General features: G+C 39.8%; 1 protein-coding gene across 1 annotated transcript; it reads right to left on the minus strand.

Annotated features, from left to right (window-relative positions):
* Positions 1-1427: 1427 nt before the first annotated feature.
* LOC100691277 (phospholipase A2 inhibitor and Ly6/PLAUR domain-containing protein-like) lies at positions 1428-4051 on the minus strand. Its single transcript, XM_003448852.5, has 5 exons — positions 3757-4051; positions 3437-3538; positions 3165-3332; positions 2928-3044; positions 1428-2631 (listed from the first exon to the last, which is right to left on the minus strand). Exons 1-5 carry the CDS (start codon positions 3803-3805, stop codon positions 2306-2308), a joined length of 762 nt encoding a protein of 253 aa, XP_003448900.1. The 5' UTR covers positions 3806-4051; the 3' UTR covers positions 1428-2305.
* Between the last annotated feature and the right edge of the window lie 15118 nt (positions 4052-19169).

Genomic DNA, 19169 nt, shown 5'->3' on the forward strand with positions numbered 1-19169 from the left:
TATATGCTGAGTGTATTCAGCAACATGTTGCACTAGAGTTCACTTGACAACAGGTGACAGAAGGAGGACAAGTCCATGGGGACCTCATCACCATATTTGGAAAAGGATGCCAGAAAGGGGAACTTCTGTGTCTGCATTCATCTCTTAAGATTGATCATTGTCTGTAAAGAGGAAAATAATGTTCTTAAGATGCAAATTATGTGCTTGTAAACGCAAGAGGGGGCGTTATAATACCCTGATGTATAAAAGCAGTCTGAAGTGTATTTTTGGGTGGAGATTTACAACTGATGTTCTGCAGTTTACATCTCCCCACGCTGCGTGTATTCATTAAAATCAATTGTTTGAACAAGCTCTTCTGGACCATTGTTGTTTTACTCTCGTCCTCAATTTCGGACCCTTAACAATAGATAGATAGATAGATACTAACCCCAAGTTGTTCTCAAATGCATCCATTGAATTTGTGCGAATGTTAGATAGAAAGCATTTATGTAGAAAAAAAGGTGCTTGTGTAAATGGGTGAATGAGGAGAGTTGTGTAAAGGACTTTGAGTGCTCAGTTAGAGTAGATATGTGCTAAATAAGAACCAGTCCATTTATCATTGTTCCCATTTGCTACCCGGAATCCTTTATTTCTGCAATTTTCCCTTCTGGTAGTGCAGTACCCTCAGTTCTGACTAGCTTTCCTCTTTTTGTTACCAACCTACTACACTTCTCCAGTCTAAATGACATTTCTATCCTAGTAGTGTAGATCAGTGAATCGATGTCTCGTCTCATTCACTCTCGGCATACAGCTTTTATTCAATACTGGAATTTGAGGAATAATCGTACTGTTCAACCGTATCCGTTTCACATGGTTGTTCGGGATTTTTCTAATTGTACTGTAATTAACTTTTACATTTAATATATTAAGTGTGTGATAGATGGGGCGGAATGATGAATCTGAATACAGGCAGGAGAAAAAAGGCTGAAAAGATGGTGCAGGGATACCAGTCTCAGCATTTCATGAAGGGCAGAAACTCCCTTCCATTCCTACACATTGAGGAGCAGTTGAAAAGGTGTTCAGTTTTAATTACCTTGTTGAACATCCCTCTGTGGACCTGATCTGGAACCACAACTTTTTCTTTGTGGTTAACAAGGTGCACCAGCACACTCTACTTTCTCAGGAAGTGAAGGAACACTGGACTTGGAAACTCAGTCCTGAAACTATTCTACAGATGTGTGGTAGAGAGTTCCCTGTGCTCCTGCATCACTGTGTGGCATGGAATCTGCTCTATGGCAAAGAAGATGACTCTGCCAGCGGTTGTGAAAACTACACAGAGGATTGTAAGCAGCAGCCTCCACACCACCAAATTAATCTATACCAGCATATGTCAGAAATGTTCCCAGTTTAACACTGAAACACAGAAGGATATAGGACAAGGGCTTTATTGTATCTTTATCATCAGCAGGGGCAGAACTACAGAAATTTCCTAAATTCTAAAGACCTACACCCAAATTTTGTAAACAATAAAGTTCTATACAACTCTTTACCTAAAAATGCAGCCAATGTAACTGGAGTTTTTTGCCATTTAAAACTACTAAAACAAAAATTAGACAACAATCAGGTGTCACAGTAAGATGCCACAAATTATTTGTGCCAGTGCAAAAAAATAGTTTGTCTGCCATAAGACAGAGGAGAACACCACAAGCTTAAACCCTGCAGGTCTGACAAAAGGAGGTGCAAACTTACTGTATTGCCCACTCTGTCATTGTTAACTGTAACTGTAGCTAGGCTCAAAGGGTTAATGCTGGCTTATTTTAATAAACAACACTGCAAAACTTGGGTGCCACTAGGGATGGCAAGAGACTATTTTTAGGTGGGCACATGCCACCCTTGTAGATCCACCCTTGCAGATCCACCATTGATCACTAGTAATATAGATCAGATTAGAAAGAGAGACATGCAGAAAATAAAAAGCACAAAGCAATGCTTTGTTATTGCTATAAGGATTCAGTTGTGTCACCCATTTAGTATTAAATGAATTGCATACATTTGCATACATGGAGGAATATACATGTATATATGTCAAATAAATGTAATGAATAATGTCATTTATTTTGGACATAATGGACATAATTGTCCATCATGACAACAAACAAAGAAGTCTTACATACTTATTCCAAGTCAGCTTCAACAAGACTCTCGCCTTTTTTCATGGACTTCACTTTAACAGTGGTTTGTAAACACAAGGTTAATATCCAAAAGGTTTTTGAGTCTTGTTAAAGCATCATATGTTCTTTTGTTTGTTTTTGTGTTATTCGGGACTTTAATGAAAGGTAAAGAGAAGGAGTCCAAGCAGCAGATGGATCATTCCCAGTCTGATAGAACAAGCGTCACTTTTGGTTGTAGAGGCAGTGGTTGCAGTTGTAGTTGGGGTGGTGGTTGCAGTTGTAGTTGGGGTGGTGGTTGCAGTTGTAGTTGGGGGGATGGTTGTAGTTGGGGCAGCAGTTGTAGTTGGTGCTGCAGAACAGGTAACACTTGATATGGTACCAACGCTCGGCATGAAAGGTAGAGATTCCAGGCTTGAAGCAGCTGCACACAGGTTTGCAGATGCGCAGCCCTGAGCTACATACGTGCTGGTGCTGCTTTTGACTGCAGATCAAAAAGAAGAATTTCAGAATTTCTTTTAAATTGGCTAATTTCAGGGTAGCTTAATATATTTCACACAAAGAACAATTTAACAGCTTTTTAAAATGTTTATGTGTTGTCTGACTTCCAGGCTTGAAATTTAAAATCTTATCACAGTAACTTTCACACCCAAGGATAACATTTAGTATAAATTAGGGTAAAAGTTTTTGCTCTTTTATATGTCAGATGTATCACAAGAGAATTTGAAATCATCTTTGATAGAAAACCGATGACACAACTGATACAACATAGAGACTCACTGGTTAATTGGAAGCATTGGTTCTCCACTCCCTGACACTGTAATGTGGAGGAGCACTGACCAGTGGAAGGGTCACAAAAGTTGCATACTCCACCATTATTTGACTGAGAAGCAGGAGCTGAAACAGAAAAGGAGGACATTTCATTTCAGAACAGAGACCCTTGCAACATCAGATTATTGTTTTTATTGCTTTATATTATTCTTTTGTCTTCAATGAGCAACGTAGTATTTAACTTACTTGGCAGAGTTGCTGAGTTGCAGTTATCTGTGTCGCAGCATTGAGCAGAAGCCAGAGCACTTTGAAAACCCAGGTTGACTGAAAATGTCTGAGAGGTTACGGCTGGACACAGGGAGGAAGATGCACATGCCTTGTAGATTTGTGTGACCGGAGTTCCAGATGAAGTAGCTACAAATTCAAAGTGTAGTTTGTTAATGTTGATGGAACACAAATAGCTTCACAGCAGTTGTAATTTTGTGAAAATATTAAATATGATATGAATAAGACATTACCTTGAATGGTAGCTGTAACACACATTGTTTCCGATGAACATGTAACTGGTACTGTGCTTGAACACGTCGAATTTGTGCAGGTTTGACACTGAAGAGCTCCAGCTGCAATCAGGAGAGAAATACAGAAATGATCATCACAATTTAAATATATACCAAATATGAGATGTTTTGAAAGTTCATATTGGGTTAAAGAAGGTTACAGTTGAGTCAATACTACTCACTAACTTTGGAAAAAAATTACGATGTTAGATAAAAAGATGAATGATTTAAAGCTTTAAATTAGACTCTCTTCTACCTGCAGGTAAAATGAGTGTCCTTACCTGTGGTGGAGAGTGCCCAGAGGAGAAACAGAGAAAACAGCAGCTTCATTGTGATGAACAGGTCAGTTCTGCAGATTAGTTTGCCTGGACCGTGATACTAAAGCTGAGGAGCACCACTGCACTTTATATACTGAACAGGTGACATCAGGTTTGGGTGTGTTTACATTTTTACAGAATGTTCATTCATACTTTCAACTCTTCTTTCAGGAAATCATTATCTCAAAGCATCTTACCACACCTTTCTTCTTCAATTCAACAACAAGTATTCATGCATCAAAACAAGCTCAGAAATTTTCTTTTGCGTTGTTAACTTTTCATTAAATGAGAATGACTTCATGTCCTGTTTCATTAGTCATAATTGACACAATTTAGATTTTTGGTAAATGCTAAATGGACTGATTCTTGTACAGTGGTCCCTCATTTATCGCAGGAGTCACGTTTTGAAAATAACCCGCGACAGATTAAATCCGCAAAGTAGCCAGTTTTTTGGGGTTTTTTTTAAAAACAAACAAAAAACAAGGAGCAAGAGTCCACGAAAAGTTCAGGGGGCCGACCGTGCGGACGGCAGCGACGGGGAAACAGTTCCGGGGCCGACCGTGCAGACGGCAGCGACGGGGAAACAGTTCCGGGGGCCGACCGTGCACACGGCAACGGCGGCGACGCAGACAAAACAAATCAGGGGGCCGGCCACGCGGAAGGCAGCGGCGGCAACAGAGCAGGTCCGGAGGTCGGCCGCGATGCCAGCGGCGGCGACGATGTCTCTCAGGAGGCCAGCCTTGACGGCCTTGACGCCCAATTAGAGGCCTGGAAAGCGGCCGGCAGAGGCAAGGTGTTACAAGACGAGCTGGAACTGACGACGGTGTGGCAACCGCAGGACCAGACGAGGCAGGACCAGATGAGGGCAAAGGCGAAGTCACGGAGGCCGGGCCAGACGAGGGCAAAGACGAAGTCACGGAGGCCGGGCCAGACGAGGGCAAAGGCGAAGACGGGCTCCTCGGGCCCTCCAGCCAACGAGACTTGGGGCTGGACGGGCTCCCGAGCCCTCCAGCTGGAGCAGATGCAGGGCCAGAGGCAATAGGGACCCCTGGCTGAGGGTGAAGATGAGTGGCTGACTGAGTAGATGACAACGCTAATGATTCCTCTACCAACTGAGCTACTGACTGGGTTATGGACTGTAACAAGGTTTGTAGTAAGTCTGATTGTGGTAGCGACTGAGCTATGGGTAGCGGAGCTGAATGTGGTGGAGGTGGAGACTGAGCTACGGGTGACTGAATTTGAGATGAAAGTGGTGGAGGAGTTGGCGACTGGGCTACAGGCCGGGCGGCTAACTGGGCTACAGGCCGGGCGGCTAACTGGGCTACAGGCCGCTGCTGAGCAGGAAACACGGGAAACTGAGCTACGGGTGGCTGCTGAGCAGGGGACACTGGACACTGAGCTACGGGTGGCTGCTGAGCAGGGGACACTGGACACTGAGCTACGGGTAGCGGAGCTGAGTGTGTGGGCAGGCGGAGATGAGGATCCAAACGCAGGACTCGAACACAGGGTTGTAACTCAAAACCTCAGCTTTATTGCTGGAGAAAACAAAACATGAACTGAGCAAAGAATACTGGTAACAGAGAACTGAAACACACTGGCAAATTCCGATGGTACGACGCGACACTGAGCAAGGGCAAACACAGGGCTAATATACACAGAGAAGTAATCAGGGAATGGACAACAGGAGGGAGACACAGCTGGGAGAGATCAGGGCTAACGAGACAGGGGGAACAAAGCTGCACACACTAACATGAGGCACACTCCTTCAAAACAAAACAGGAAACCATAAACCACTAAACAAGGACGCACACTGAGAGGCAGAATATAACACATGGAACTCAAACAATACATGAGACCACACTTCCAAAAACATGGATAAACAGAAACATGAAGAACAATCCATCATTCAAAATTAAACCAAACCATAACAACTTAAAATACTGGGTCCAACGGACCCAGAACCGTGACAGCCATTATCCAGTGCAAAATGGAAGAACCATAAAATCAACTGGAATAACCACTTACACTGCCAAATAGAATCAGGATGAAACCTTATGAAACAGAACTGGAATGACGGTCAAGATAAGATAAGATAAGATAAGATAACCTTTATTAGTCCCACACGTGGTAAATTTGTTTTGTCACTGCAGGAAGTGGACAGTGCAAAAGTTCTGAAGCAAAAATTAGAATACAATAAGAATAAATACAGTACACAAATGTACAGAATAGACTAAAATAAAATACTATATACAGTAGAATAAAATAGAATAAAATATACAATAGGATAAATATAGAATACAAATGCTGTATACAACTGAGTAAAAATACAACGATGCCAGAAAGGAGTATTGCACTTAGTGTTATTGCACATGTGTGTGTTTGATCAGTTAAAGTCTTTGTTGTGGAGTCTGACAGCAGTGGGGAGGAAAGACCTGCGAAATCTCTCCGTCCCACACCGTAGGTGCCGCAGCCTGCCACTGAAGGAGCTGCTCAGTGCTGTCACAGTCTCCTGCATGGGGTGGGAGATGTTGTCCAACAGGGATGACAGCTTAGCCACCATTCTCCTGTCACTCACCACCTCCACTGGGTCCAGAGGGCATCCTAGGACAGAGCTGGCCCTTTTGATCAGCCTGTTCAGTCTCTTCCTGTCCCTGGCAGAGATGCTGCCACCCCAGCAGACCACACCATTAAAGATGGCTGAGGCCACCACAGAGTCATAGAAGGTCTTTAGAAGTGGGCCCTCCACTCCAAACGACCTGAGTCTCCTAAATGCTTAACATTCATTATTGTCCACCACATATTTAATTACTGTTAATGATAAATACTGCCTATATAGTACATTCAGGAACCCTGAGAATCCTTATTATCTTAGTTAGATGACATAAGTTTCAGATACTATTCATCTGCTCTAGATAGTATAGATAGTTTTTAGGCCAGTTATCTTTCTCATTTTTTATAGATGAAAAGAAATTAAAGAAAAATTATGTGTTTTAGAGACTGGCTGCTAGTGATGAAGTCTCTATATACAATTAATTAATTAATTCTTTCTTTGCTAAGTTATCTCATTCCTTGGCTTTTTATGCTTTTCCTGATTCATCTGTCAGTGTTAAGTGGATTAACAGACAAACATTCCTCTGATAATGGTTAGGTACAAGGGCTGGACTGAAAGTGGGGGGGAAAGCAGCCGCAACTCTGAAAGACCTTCAGAAAGCCTGGAGAACTATTGCTCAGGACCCATTTAAAAATGACAAGAATGTCTGAAAATCTGTCTCCTTGGAAGCAATATAAGAAATGATGGGTGACTTAATACTTTTGCACAGTAGTGTAAGGCAAAGTAGTCAAAAAAAATAGCAAATAATGTACTTTATAAAGATAGCCAAATAAGTTCCTCTGAAGCCAGAGAAATTATCCAGTAAATTATCATAATCTAGTTTAGAGTTTGTTTGTCAAACAGAGGGACATTTTGTCTTAATATGATTGTTACATGCCTCAAACAGCCAAGAAATCATCTAAACCTCCTGATCTACCATTTCAAGTGTTTTCAAGAATGATCATCAAGCATAACTGACACTGAAAATCTGTCACACAGTGTTATGTCATTCTCTAAATTTGCCACACCTGCTGTTGTTAAACCTATGCCATTGCCACCCTCTCTTTGAAACGTAATAATAGCACTCTTCAAATCAAACATACGGCATGCTGTTTATCAAGTATAATCATGTGTCACACACACCTGACTTACGTAGAAGTTGTTTTTGTTCTATTATGGACTTTCTGTGAAGTGGAAATAACGCAGGTTGTTTCTGATGTACTTAGTTAATTAAGGCTTTGGGCATTACAGTAATTCTTCAGCTATTTTCCTGGTATGTAACCTACACCCCACGACCTAGTTATCTTCAAAATATATACTTCTTCTTTGCTTTTTCTTTACTGCTTTACTCTTTTCTGTTTCCATGTCTTAGATGAAACACCTGAACCACTGTCTGACAAATATGAACTATAAAAGGAAGCCTTTGGCTGCTGAGGATGAAACTGCAAGGGCAAACAACCTGAACTGTTATTATGTCCAATTGGAAATAGACACTTTCAAGGAATACCTTGATATCTCGGACAATGTAAAGTACAATAAAAATAACACGACAAATTTATGCACTGTTATATTTTTTTCTTTAACAACACAGTTAGGAACACATTCACAGCTAAGGGGTATAATACAGATATAAGAATAAGTGCACTGCATATAATGAGCTTAAAAAATCTTGTATTTTTAACTTTTATTTTTAACCTCCTTCCCTTAGTAATCAAATAAAGGGTCAGACAAAATAAATCCAATAGCAATATTACTAATAATAATCCTTTTCCTCCTAAATGCTGTGATTTAGTTATACACATATAGAACCATATACAACAGGTAACATGAGTATTAAATATGTTGCCAGTTTGCTAAATACATTTATTTATTTATTCATTTGTCTAAAGGTGTTATTGACAGGTAATACTGAAATTCTGATCAGATCTCAGTAACAACTCATCAAATCCACACATGCAGAGAGATCAAACCATAGATCTCCATAAATAAAGCTTTGCATATTAATGAGAAATGATCCAGGGAAAAAGTATTGAACCGCTTCTTGAAATTTATTAAATACATCATGCAAAAATTCTTTGTTGCTTTGTTACGACCCCTCTGCTAGGGGCCAGGGCGAGAGTAACATAAACGAGCCCTTACACAGGAATCTAACAGAAACAGGGATTTTATTACCAATTTTACAACAGAAAACTGTCAGGGCTGCACAAAGCAAGCCACTGGCCATGTTACATACACACACAAAGGAAATAAGACACAAGGGCACTGTAGACAACTAAACAAGACTTGAGGAAGGGAGGAAAAATAACTTAATACAATAAACCCTACTCAGCTAACCTCCCGAGAACAAACAAGTGGGACTGGACAGTGCTCGACTTTACACACACAGTTTAGCTAGCATTCACAAAGCGGGCTGAAGAGGCAGACTGCGCTCTCAGTCTAAGCAGCCGCGCCAAATGATAGATCATCAGTCTTTTATAGACACAGGTGAGCGGCTCAATCGGCCACTCGTTGCTTCCCGGTGTTTCACAGGGTTCTAGCCGGCCAATCACCTGTGAGGGCTGACACACTTGGATTTACCTGGAGGAAAACATGTTGTCTCATACATTCCAAAAGCCTAGGCCATAACAGCTTCCATCTGCTTTGCCTACCCCACCTACAGTCTACACTACTGGACTTGGGATGAAACCCTCGATGCACAGAGAGCATTTACATAGCTACTGCAGAACTCAGCTTCACATGTCACTGGAAGGAAGTAATTTTAATGTTTTATTCTGTGTGTTTTACTAGTTTATTTTTAGAGTTGCATGTTTTGATATGAAAAAAAAAACTACTAGAAAAAGAACAAAATATGTAGATTATAAGGAGCATTTGATCTGTCAGCCCATGGTGAGAAACTCACAGAAAAAAATAAGGATCCAGATTCTCCAGCATCAATGGGATAGTGCTCTGAGTGATGACATCCAGTGATAAGTCATGTTTAATGAAAGATAAAAAAAAAATATATATTTTAGACAAGCTAAGTAATAATGGAATATATTTTAATTAAAAGATTGATAATAAAAATATTTCTTTAAATACAATTTAATGTGGTTTGAAAAAAAATATTTGTAGTAGCAGTAGCTCATTTAAAAAAATTTAATTTTCTCTAGTCATACAGAGAAAGCACATCAGCACACTCTACTTGCTCAGGAGGTGAAGGAACACTTGACTTGGGAGCTCAGGCCTGAAATTATTCTATAGATGTATGGTGGAGAGTTCCCTGTCCCTGTCCACAAATAGCTTCACAGCAGTTGTAATTTAGTGAAAATATGAAATGAAGAACACATTACCTAGAAGCTAGCTGTAACTAGGGATGTTTATCGTTTAGGTTTTATCCGATACCGGTGCCAAACTGGTACTTTTGAAATGGTGCTGGTGCTTAAACGGTGCTCGAACCGGTGCTTAAAGAATGGAGAACACAAACTTAGTCCAAAAACCTCTTATGTTTTTATTTTTAGCAGTATCTTTTTTTCTGCAAAACGATAACCAAGTTAGCCTTTTCTGTTGATACAACATACCTGCTTTGGTTGGAACCGGTGCTTAAACAATGAAAAACACAAACTTTGTCCTAAAACTTCTCATGTTTAGCAGTTTGTTTTGTACAAAGATAACAATGTTAGCCTTTTCTGCAGCTATAGGGCATATATGGTATCACTCTATCAAACAGGAAGACAGCCGCATGTAACTACGACGGTGTTTGCTAGTTCACCTTACGTGCATTAATTTAATAATGTGGATAGCCTACTTAACGTAAATTACACACGACCAACATTAAGCTACTAAACCCAGAGAAGAACGGCTGCTGCTGCCATCATCATCCGTCATCATTTCTGCTACACTGGCAGGGCTTGGGGCCAGGACTCTACTCTTCGGGTTCTTGGGGGATGTTGCTAACTCCGGGTCCGATAAAAGGCACCACACCCGCAGTAGATGTGCTCGGTGTGAGATCTTGCAGCAAGCTATCAAATACTGTGCATTTCTCGGCTTTTAAAAAAACGCTATGCGTCACCAGGTGTTTCATCAGATTCGAGGTGTTACCTCCTTTGCACAGTATCACCTTAAAGCACTTGTTGCAGGCTGCTGAGTTTGCATCTTTTGCTGTGAAGTACAGCCAGACTTTTGACCGCTTCGCCTTGGGCATTTTTAATCTGTAGCTCTGCTCTAAAAAAACGTATGTACCTGGGCCCACCTACTATCCTTGGAAAGGTAAAATGATTGGCTAGAATCCAAAGTGTATGACATCGCAGGAAAAAAAAAGCACCGAAATAAAGCACTGAAATGTGCGCTGCTTTTCGGTCTGGTTACTACCGTTTATGTCAGAATAATGGCACCGGATATCGGTACCCATCCCTAGCTGTAACACACATCGTCTCTGAAGAACATGTATTTGCTGTTGTGCTTGAACACATCGAATCTGTGCAGGTTTGACACTGAAGGGCTCCAGCTGCAACCAGGACAGAAATACAGAAATGATGATCACAATTTAAATATATACCAAATATGAGTGTTTTGAAACCTCATATTAGGTTACAGAAGGTTATAGTTGAGTCAATACTACTCTACTGTTGCCTCTGACCACCACCAGTTGCCTACTGGTGGTGGTCAGAGGGCCCGGTGGCGCCAGTGTCCGGCAGCCTCGCCTCTGTCAGTGCGCCCCAGGGTGGCTGTGGCCACAACGTAGCTTGCCATCACCAGTGTGTGAATGTGTGTGTGAATGGGTGAATGACTGGATGTGTAAAGCGCTTTGGGGTCCTTAGGAACTAGAAAAGCGCTATATAAATACAGGCCATTTACCATTTACCATCTACTAACTAAAAAAAAAATTATAATTGGAGATAAAAAGATAAAATAAATTTAGATATATATATAGAAATATAAAATGATTTAAAGTTTTCAATTAGACTCTCTTCTACCTGCAGGTGAAATGAGTGTAGTTACCTGAGAGTGTCCAGAGGAGAATCAGAGAAAACAGCAGCTTCATTGTGATGACCAGATAGGTTCTGCAAATTAGTTTCCCTGGACTGTGATACTAAAGCTGAGGAGCACCACTGGACTTTATATACTGAACAGGTGACCTCAGGTTTGGGTGTGTTTACATTTTTATAGCATGATCATTCATACATTCAACTCTTCTTTCATCAAATCATTATGTCAGAGACCTTTCCACAGCGGGTTTTGCAATTCAACAACAAGTATTCATGCATCAAAACATTAATTAAAAAAACAGCACGTTTTTATTCATAAATTCAAACAAATAACAACTCGTTGTAAAGAACTGAAAGAATCCTCCTCAAGCTGTATATATTGTAAAATCTTAAAACAACAATCTCATACTGCCATTATCCAGTGCAACACCAAAGAACCAACTGGAATAACCACTTACACTGCCAAATAGAAATATGATTAAATCTTATGAAACAGAACTGGAATGGCTGTTGTACACATAACGACGGTCAAGTCTAAATGCTTAACATTAAGTATTGTCCACTGCATATGTAATTACTACTAATGATAAATACTGTGTAGGTAGATGGTACATTCAGGAACCCTGAGAATCCTTACTATCTTAGTTAGATGACATAAGCTTCAGATACTATTCATCTGCTCTAGATAGTCTAGACAGTTTTTAGGCCTATTAGTTCTTTTGTTTCACTTATCTAGTTTCTTTATGTCTTTTAAGGACATATTGCACCCCAATATTAAGACATACCAAGTTGGCCTATCTCAGTTTTTGGGCAATCCCCTTTTTGGCGCAAACATACTTTTTTATGCCTTTCAAACTGTTATCTTTTGCATTTTTTATAGATTAAAAGAAATTAAAGAAAATCCTTTAAATAAAAAAGAACAAGTTTGTGTTTTTGTGACTGGCGTCTAGTGATGAAGTCACTACATAAAATTAATTAATTAATTCTTTCTTTGCTAAGTTCTCATTCCTCATAAAGTTCTCATGATCTCATTCCTTGGCTTTTTATGGTTGACTGATTCATTTGACAAACATTCCTCTGAAAATGGAAGGCTGAGTTGTCTTTTGCATTTTTTAATAGATTACAATGACGAAATGAGAATAAACAGGTTGTCAACAGCGGTTTCACTACTGGGTTTTGTTGAAACCCAGTAGTGAAAAGTTAAACTAAATGAATATCTTATATAATAAGTGAGCTGAGGCTTTAGCCTACACGTTAACATATTTATATCAATATTTAACTCTTTAACTTTAAATATTTAACTAATTTATTGAGCTCTTAACTGTTAGGGTTGAAAATTTTTGATTTGCTGCAAATGTGCTCATATGTGTTGGCACTCTTTCTTTGGTCAAAAGCTTTGTTCGGCGTGAGATTGACGTAGAGTGCAGACGGTTGATTAACATCAACATTAGATTAACATTACATCAAGGCTAGGCAGAGAGGTGTTTTCCTTTTCTGTCTCTTACAGAGGAGGGAGCAGATACCAGACGAGGTCACGGAGGTATGAGGATGATTCTGTCATGGTCCTGGGTCAGTGACCCAGTGTTTTTGGTTGTTGTACTTTTACTTCTGATAGTTTTATGTATTATGACTGTGTTTTGGTTTACCAGGGTTTAGTTGTGTTCCCTCTGTTTGGTGTCATCCCTGCTTGTGTATCCCCTTTAGTGTAGTAGGGTCTCTGTGTTAGTCCGCGTTTCTGAGTCTGTCATTACGTGCATGTGTAAGTTCCTGTTTTATTGTGAAGGTCTGCGTCTTATGTGAGTGCTTTCAGTTTGCCTCCCTTGTCTCGTCACGTTAATCACTCCCAGCTTTGTCCCCCACCTGTGTGTAATCTCCCTGTGTTTCTCTGAGTGTTTTTAAGTCATGTCTTCTGTCTTAGTAGTTGCTGGTTCATCTGCGTCTCTCCGTCCGTCATCCCGTGTATTTCCCTGTGCCTCCCTGCATCACTGTTTCCGGTTAGTTTTGCCCAGTTTAGGTTTTCTGAGTTTCATGTTCACCCTCGCCATTTCTGTTTGTATCTACTTTTGTTTATTAAACTCACTTGCACCAGAGCTGCCGCTTCCTGGGTCCTAAATCATTCTCACACGGCTTGCCCTGGCAACCCGTGACAGATTCGCAGCAGACAGCAAGACTGCCATGTCCGTGTGGGAGAAAGATAGCTACGATAATCTTTGTTTTTGTCGCACTATATAATATTGTACAGTCGCTTGAGGGTCATCCTTTTTGTGAACCAGATGCTTGATTTCACATAGAGGTCCACAGCACTGTGTAAACTTGTAATTTTAACTGCCAAAGCAAATTAAATCTTTCTAAATGACAGAGCTTCTCCTGAAATTCTTTCTGAAAAATTTTGAACACAACATAACCTAAAATTGATTATTACTGTTATTTCAATTCTTGATGTTAATTTCTTATTGTTGATGTGCCACTTTCAAAAATCTATAAATAATGACAGGGGCTACAACCAGAAAAAGCAATGGCTATTTTATCCAAAGTACAAATGATACCAAATAATGTAGTTTATGGAGATAGGTCAACAAGTTCCTCTGTTTATCAAACAGAGGGACCAATAATATGAGATACATCAGACATAAAAAAGAAAAAAAAAAGGAAAAAAGTCTAAAGAGTAACTATTCAATTGTTAAAAGATGTATTTTTAATATCAAAATCAATATAACACTATCTGACTGTTCTGTCACCATGTAACCGTGTTCTGTTTAAATAGATTTTCCCTGAGAAAGTTGCTCTTTAGTGCCTCCTTCTGGCATGACCTAACGTGCGCAAATCTGTCTCTGTTCTATGATGTCATCAGAAAGTGCATGCTATTGTTTGGGGAAAAGACTTCTCCTGTTCTCCTGTTCTCTGTTGTAGTGACAATTGTCTCCCTTAAGATGGTCTTTAAGGGCATTGTCGGTATGTAATTCTGTTCCATCCTTACTAATGAACAAAATCTACTTGAAGAAATGCGATTGCAGTGTTTGCTTTAATAGAAATGTTTGTAAAGAGAGGATTCGCTAACGCCTTTGGCTAAACAAGTCATTTGTAGTGTTATTGTGTATTTGTACTTGTCTATGATTTCCAAGAGCATTTCATGTTGTTTTCTCAGTTTTACCCTACTTCAGTTGGCCTAAGTAAAGGGAGTGAAGTCAAACCCTCTTGTCTGCATGGTCATTTTGAAGAGGAGTTTAGTCTGAATGTCGACTCTAACAAGGCGTTAGAGGCAGAGGACATTACACTGCCAAAAAATGAGTGATCATTGTAGATGTCTATTTAATTAACTAATACTATATAAAAGTTTTCTTTAATACATGAATGTCATTTGTTCAACATTTCAAAAAAACCCTTGATTTATTCATTAACACAGTTCAAACAGTGTGGTGTGGTATCTGTTTGATTTTATGTGTAAGATAAAAAAAAAAATCATTAGATGTTCCTTGATGCAAGAACTAGCAATTATGACTTGGCAGTAACTGTCTGAATGGAATATAAAATAATGATGTTAATCACTCATTATTTTCTTGCGCCGCACCTGCTTCAGTTTTCCTGTACAACTGGTTTGTTGAGAAACTGGCAGCTTGTGATAAACAGTGTAAAACCTGCTGCAGGTGTGCCACCTGCCTTACCTTGCAGGTCAGCAATACTTGAACAGTGAAGTAACTGTACTTTTACTCAGCTACTGTACTGAAGTGTCTTTAAGCTCAAACACTGATTTTCTGTATTACAGTTCTATACATTTTGCTCTTAATGTGATTGTTACACAGCTCAAACAGACAACAAATCATCTAAGCCATTACCATACAACTGATGCTGAAAATCTGTCACACAGTGTTGTCTCTCTCTGAATTTGCCACACCTGCTGTTGTTAAATTGATGCCATTGCCACCCTCTATTTATAACTTAATGATGGGGTGCTGCAAAGTAAAAATATACCGCATGTTGTTTATCAAGTTTGATCATGTGTCACACACACCTGACTTACGTACAAGAAGTTCTTTTTGTTCTATTATGGCCTTTCTGTGAAGTAGAAATAATGCAGGTTGTTTATGATGTACTTAAGGGTTTGGCCATTACAGTAATTCTTCAGCTATGTCACCTACACCCCACGGCCTAGTTATCTTTCAGATATATTCTTCTTTATTACTATTCCAAACAGAGTAAAGCAGGACTGCTTTACTCTGTTCTGTTTCCATGTTTTGGATGAAACATCTGAAACACTATTGTATGACAAATATGAACTATAAAAGGAACCATTTGGCTGCTGAGGATGAAACTGCAAGGGGAAACAACCTGAACTGTTTTTATCTCCAATTTGAAATGGACACTTACAAAGAATACCTTGATATTCACACACATTCACAGCTAGGGGGTGTTGTGGAAAATCTTAAATAAAACTGCAACCACCAGGTGAGTGTGTCTTTTAAAGTGAGGTTTATTAAAAAAAAAGAGAAACACTGCAGTGGAGAAAACATTCAGGTCAAACACCAAAATGGTTTTCTGAGGAAGGACAACGACCTGGACTCTTTTATAGCTTCCCAAACACTCTCAAACAAAGAACATTCCACAGCAGATCATATATCCCTATACCTTCAGTCCAGCTCATCCTTCACCCCTTTACCACTCTAAGAAAAGTTACAACCACCTGTCACCTTCCTTGAGCAGGATGTCTGGATATCTTCAACTAAACAACAGGCCCTCTGTGAAAAGTGCAATAAACATGGGGCGCACATTCATGCAGACTACTAAGTGAGAAAGTAATATTACTATTACTAATGTGGTATGGTTAACAGATGTGATTAATATCTTTTAACCATACAGATATTAATCTGTATGGTTGTACCCCTGTACTGGCAAAAAAAATCTGCCAGTACAGGGGTATAATACAGATATAGAAATAAGTGCACTGCATATTATGTACTTAAATGCACTTTCTCTTAAATCACTTGAGAGTTTCCTTGGCTGTGTGTTTGCGATCATTTACTCCCTGAAATGCCCACCCCTGTTTTATCTTCATTAAGTATGCTTGTAGGTCACATTCACAAAGGCAGGATGGTTTGGCACTTCATTTTACCCGTCAGAGTATGTTTCTAGCTAATATTCACAAAGGCAGTACAGTTCGCCACTTAATTTCGTGTTGTGCGCATAACAGGTAGGATGGTTTGTCAGGTAGGATGGATTCCCAGAACACCGGCTCTTTGAAGTGAACGACGATGGGAGCCATTTCTTTTTCTTTTGCTCACCCTCTCTCTCTCAGTTTTTCCTTTTTTTTCTCTCTCTCTCAGTTTTTTCACGTCACGCCACACGTTAGCCTTGTGTTTGCTGAGCAGAGGGGGGAGGGGCGGTAGTTACACTCGCAGCAGCAGTAACACACGAACAGAGGGAGAGAGAGAAAGAAATCCAGGGGCAACAACAAGAGACAACATTGACACATCAGAAAGGTATAGTAAAGAAAATGAGTGACACCAAGAAAAGAAGCAAAACCTCACCTGAGAACTGTCCACCCATCAGTGCAATGGGAAGATAAAACAGTCAGTTGAGTGTGATATTAATGAAGGTGACAGTGTGCGTACTGCAACTGTTGCTGCTGCTGCTGGACACACACACACACACACACACACGCACACACAAATACATATATATATATATATATACCACAACCACCTAAACCAACCCAGAGCTCTATTAGACAGTTTTTTGCAGAAGTCTGTGACCCCAGCAAGGAAAACACTCTCCCAAAAATAATCCCTGGTCTATATGACAGAGAACGTGCATCTTCTTTTTGTTTTTCATATTTTAATCTATATTTTACTGTGCTGTGGTTTGCAGTGTTTTGTGTTGTTTCACTCTAAATTTATTTAAAAATAAAAGCATATTTATGTAATAAACATATATAACTAAAAAACACAATTTTTTACATTAGTAACTCATTTTGTGCATAACTTTATATTGTCGTTGATAATAAATTAATTAAAGCAACAAAACAACCTGAACAGCCAGTTCTCTAAAAAGAGCCAGAATTCCCATCACTATTTGAGAGATCTGGCTGTATTGATAAAAAGTCTATGCAGACTAGTTCAAGAGGTCTGGGGGTCTTAATTTTTGTTGATGGAGCAGCCTCCTCTGGAGCCAACAGATACATCACTCAAAGGCTTTAACTTATTTTCTATGGTTATGTACATTTTCGCCCAATAAAATCTGGCCCTTGCCAGATCTACTGTTCGTTCGACTCCAAGGTGGCACGTATCATGATGAAGGCTTCTAAATGCAGTGGTTCTTAGCTCCTCAGGGAGCATAAGCTGATATGAGATGTTAAGACCATCTTTCCACTTAATGATTCAACTCTTTGAGTAACAAGGAGTGTGTGTGTACAGCAACTGGTAAAATAAAGGCGATACTCCGTGTTTGCATTTGTCCTCGGTTTGTTGTTCCACTTCCTAATTGGTGGATAGCCAGAGGTTAGTTTGTTAAGTGGTCGGACAATGATGGAGTATTCCTGAATAAACCTTCAGTAATATCTAGGGAATCCTAAAAAGGACTGAAGCTCTTTAAGATTTGTGGGGATCAGCCAGGTCTTCAGGGCCTCAACTTTGTCAGGGTCAGTCTCCACCCCTCTTGCAGAAACAATGTGACCAAAGTATTTTACCTATGTTTGAAAGAATATGCACTTCTCTGGTGCCAGTTTCAAGCCATATGACATCAGTTATTGCAGTACACGCTCCCAGCACGGTTCATGTTACTCCAGAGATGATGAGAAGACAATCAGGTCATCAATGAACACCGAACCTCTTTTAGATTCATATCGCCCACACACTTCTCCATCAGGTCAAAGGTGCATTTGTAATCCCCTGGGGCATCCTGTTCAATTCCCGAAATCTGAGTGGGCAAACAAATGCTGTCTTATGCTTGTCTGCTTCTTCCATCTTGAGATGAAGACATTGGGGTGTATGGGACGCGCTCTCTGTTTAAAGGGTGTCTGATCAGTTTGATATGGTGTTTGACTTTGTCAGCATGCCCAAAATCCAGGTCATTCTGAGACCTTTGGCATGTCGTTTAACATGTTTGTAATTCACTCCTTTCATTCAGTGGGTATCAGTAAATCTACAAAATCAAAGCTTAGTTCTGAGGAAGACTTAGCTTGAAATTTAGAGCAATCTGGTTCTGTGACAGTTTGCTCTTTGTGTAGCTCTTGTACTATAGCATTAATGTCTGCCATAATTGGTTTCATTTCTTTCAACGACAGGGAGAAGACACGGGCTTTTGCGTGGTAAAGTGACTGCAATTGCTGAAACCAGTAAGAGATTTGGTAGTGAAGAGCCCGATTTGATGTTCAAGGACAACATCTCTTTATATGTTCACAGGATTTACATTGAGAGAGGCCTCCAGGACAACTGTCTGTCCTGCAGAAACAACTGTAGGCATCTTACCTACCAGTTTTGCGCAAACAAGACTATTAGATTGAAAGTTTCTTTGTCGTATCTTGAGTATTTTTGAGAACCACTTGATACCAATTCAACAAAGGCTGAAATTTTGATCTATTTTAACATTTTTAATGACAGATTTCATGATTTTGGGACTGACATTGTGAGACTTCACTCCCATATGTCTCTTCATGGGAGTACACTTTAGTTTAAATGTGTCTCACTTCAAGAAGCATTAGAGGCTTCCCAAACACCCTATTTTTCTTAGCTGCTACAAGGGAAGGATTTGGCATTTATCACAAATTGAGACATCCTCCCCACACTGGAAACAGTAATGTTGCTGTTGGGTTTAAATGTGGAGGGATGCTG

Source organism: Oreochromis niloticus, linkage group LG17 (genome assembly GCF_001858045.2).
Source record: "Oreochromis niloticus isolate F11D_XX linkage group LG17, O_niloticus_UMD_NMBU, whole genome shotgun sequence".
Taxonomy (NCBI): Eukaryota; Metazoa; Chordata; class Actinopteri; order Cichliformes; family Cichlidae; genus Oreochromis; species Oreochromis niloticus.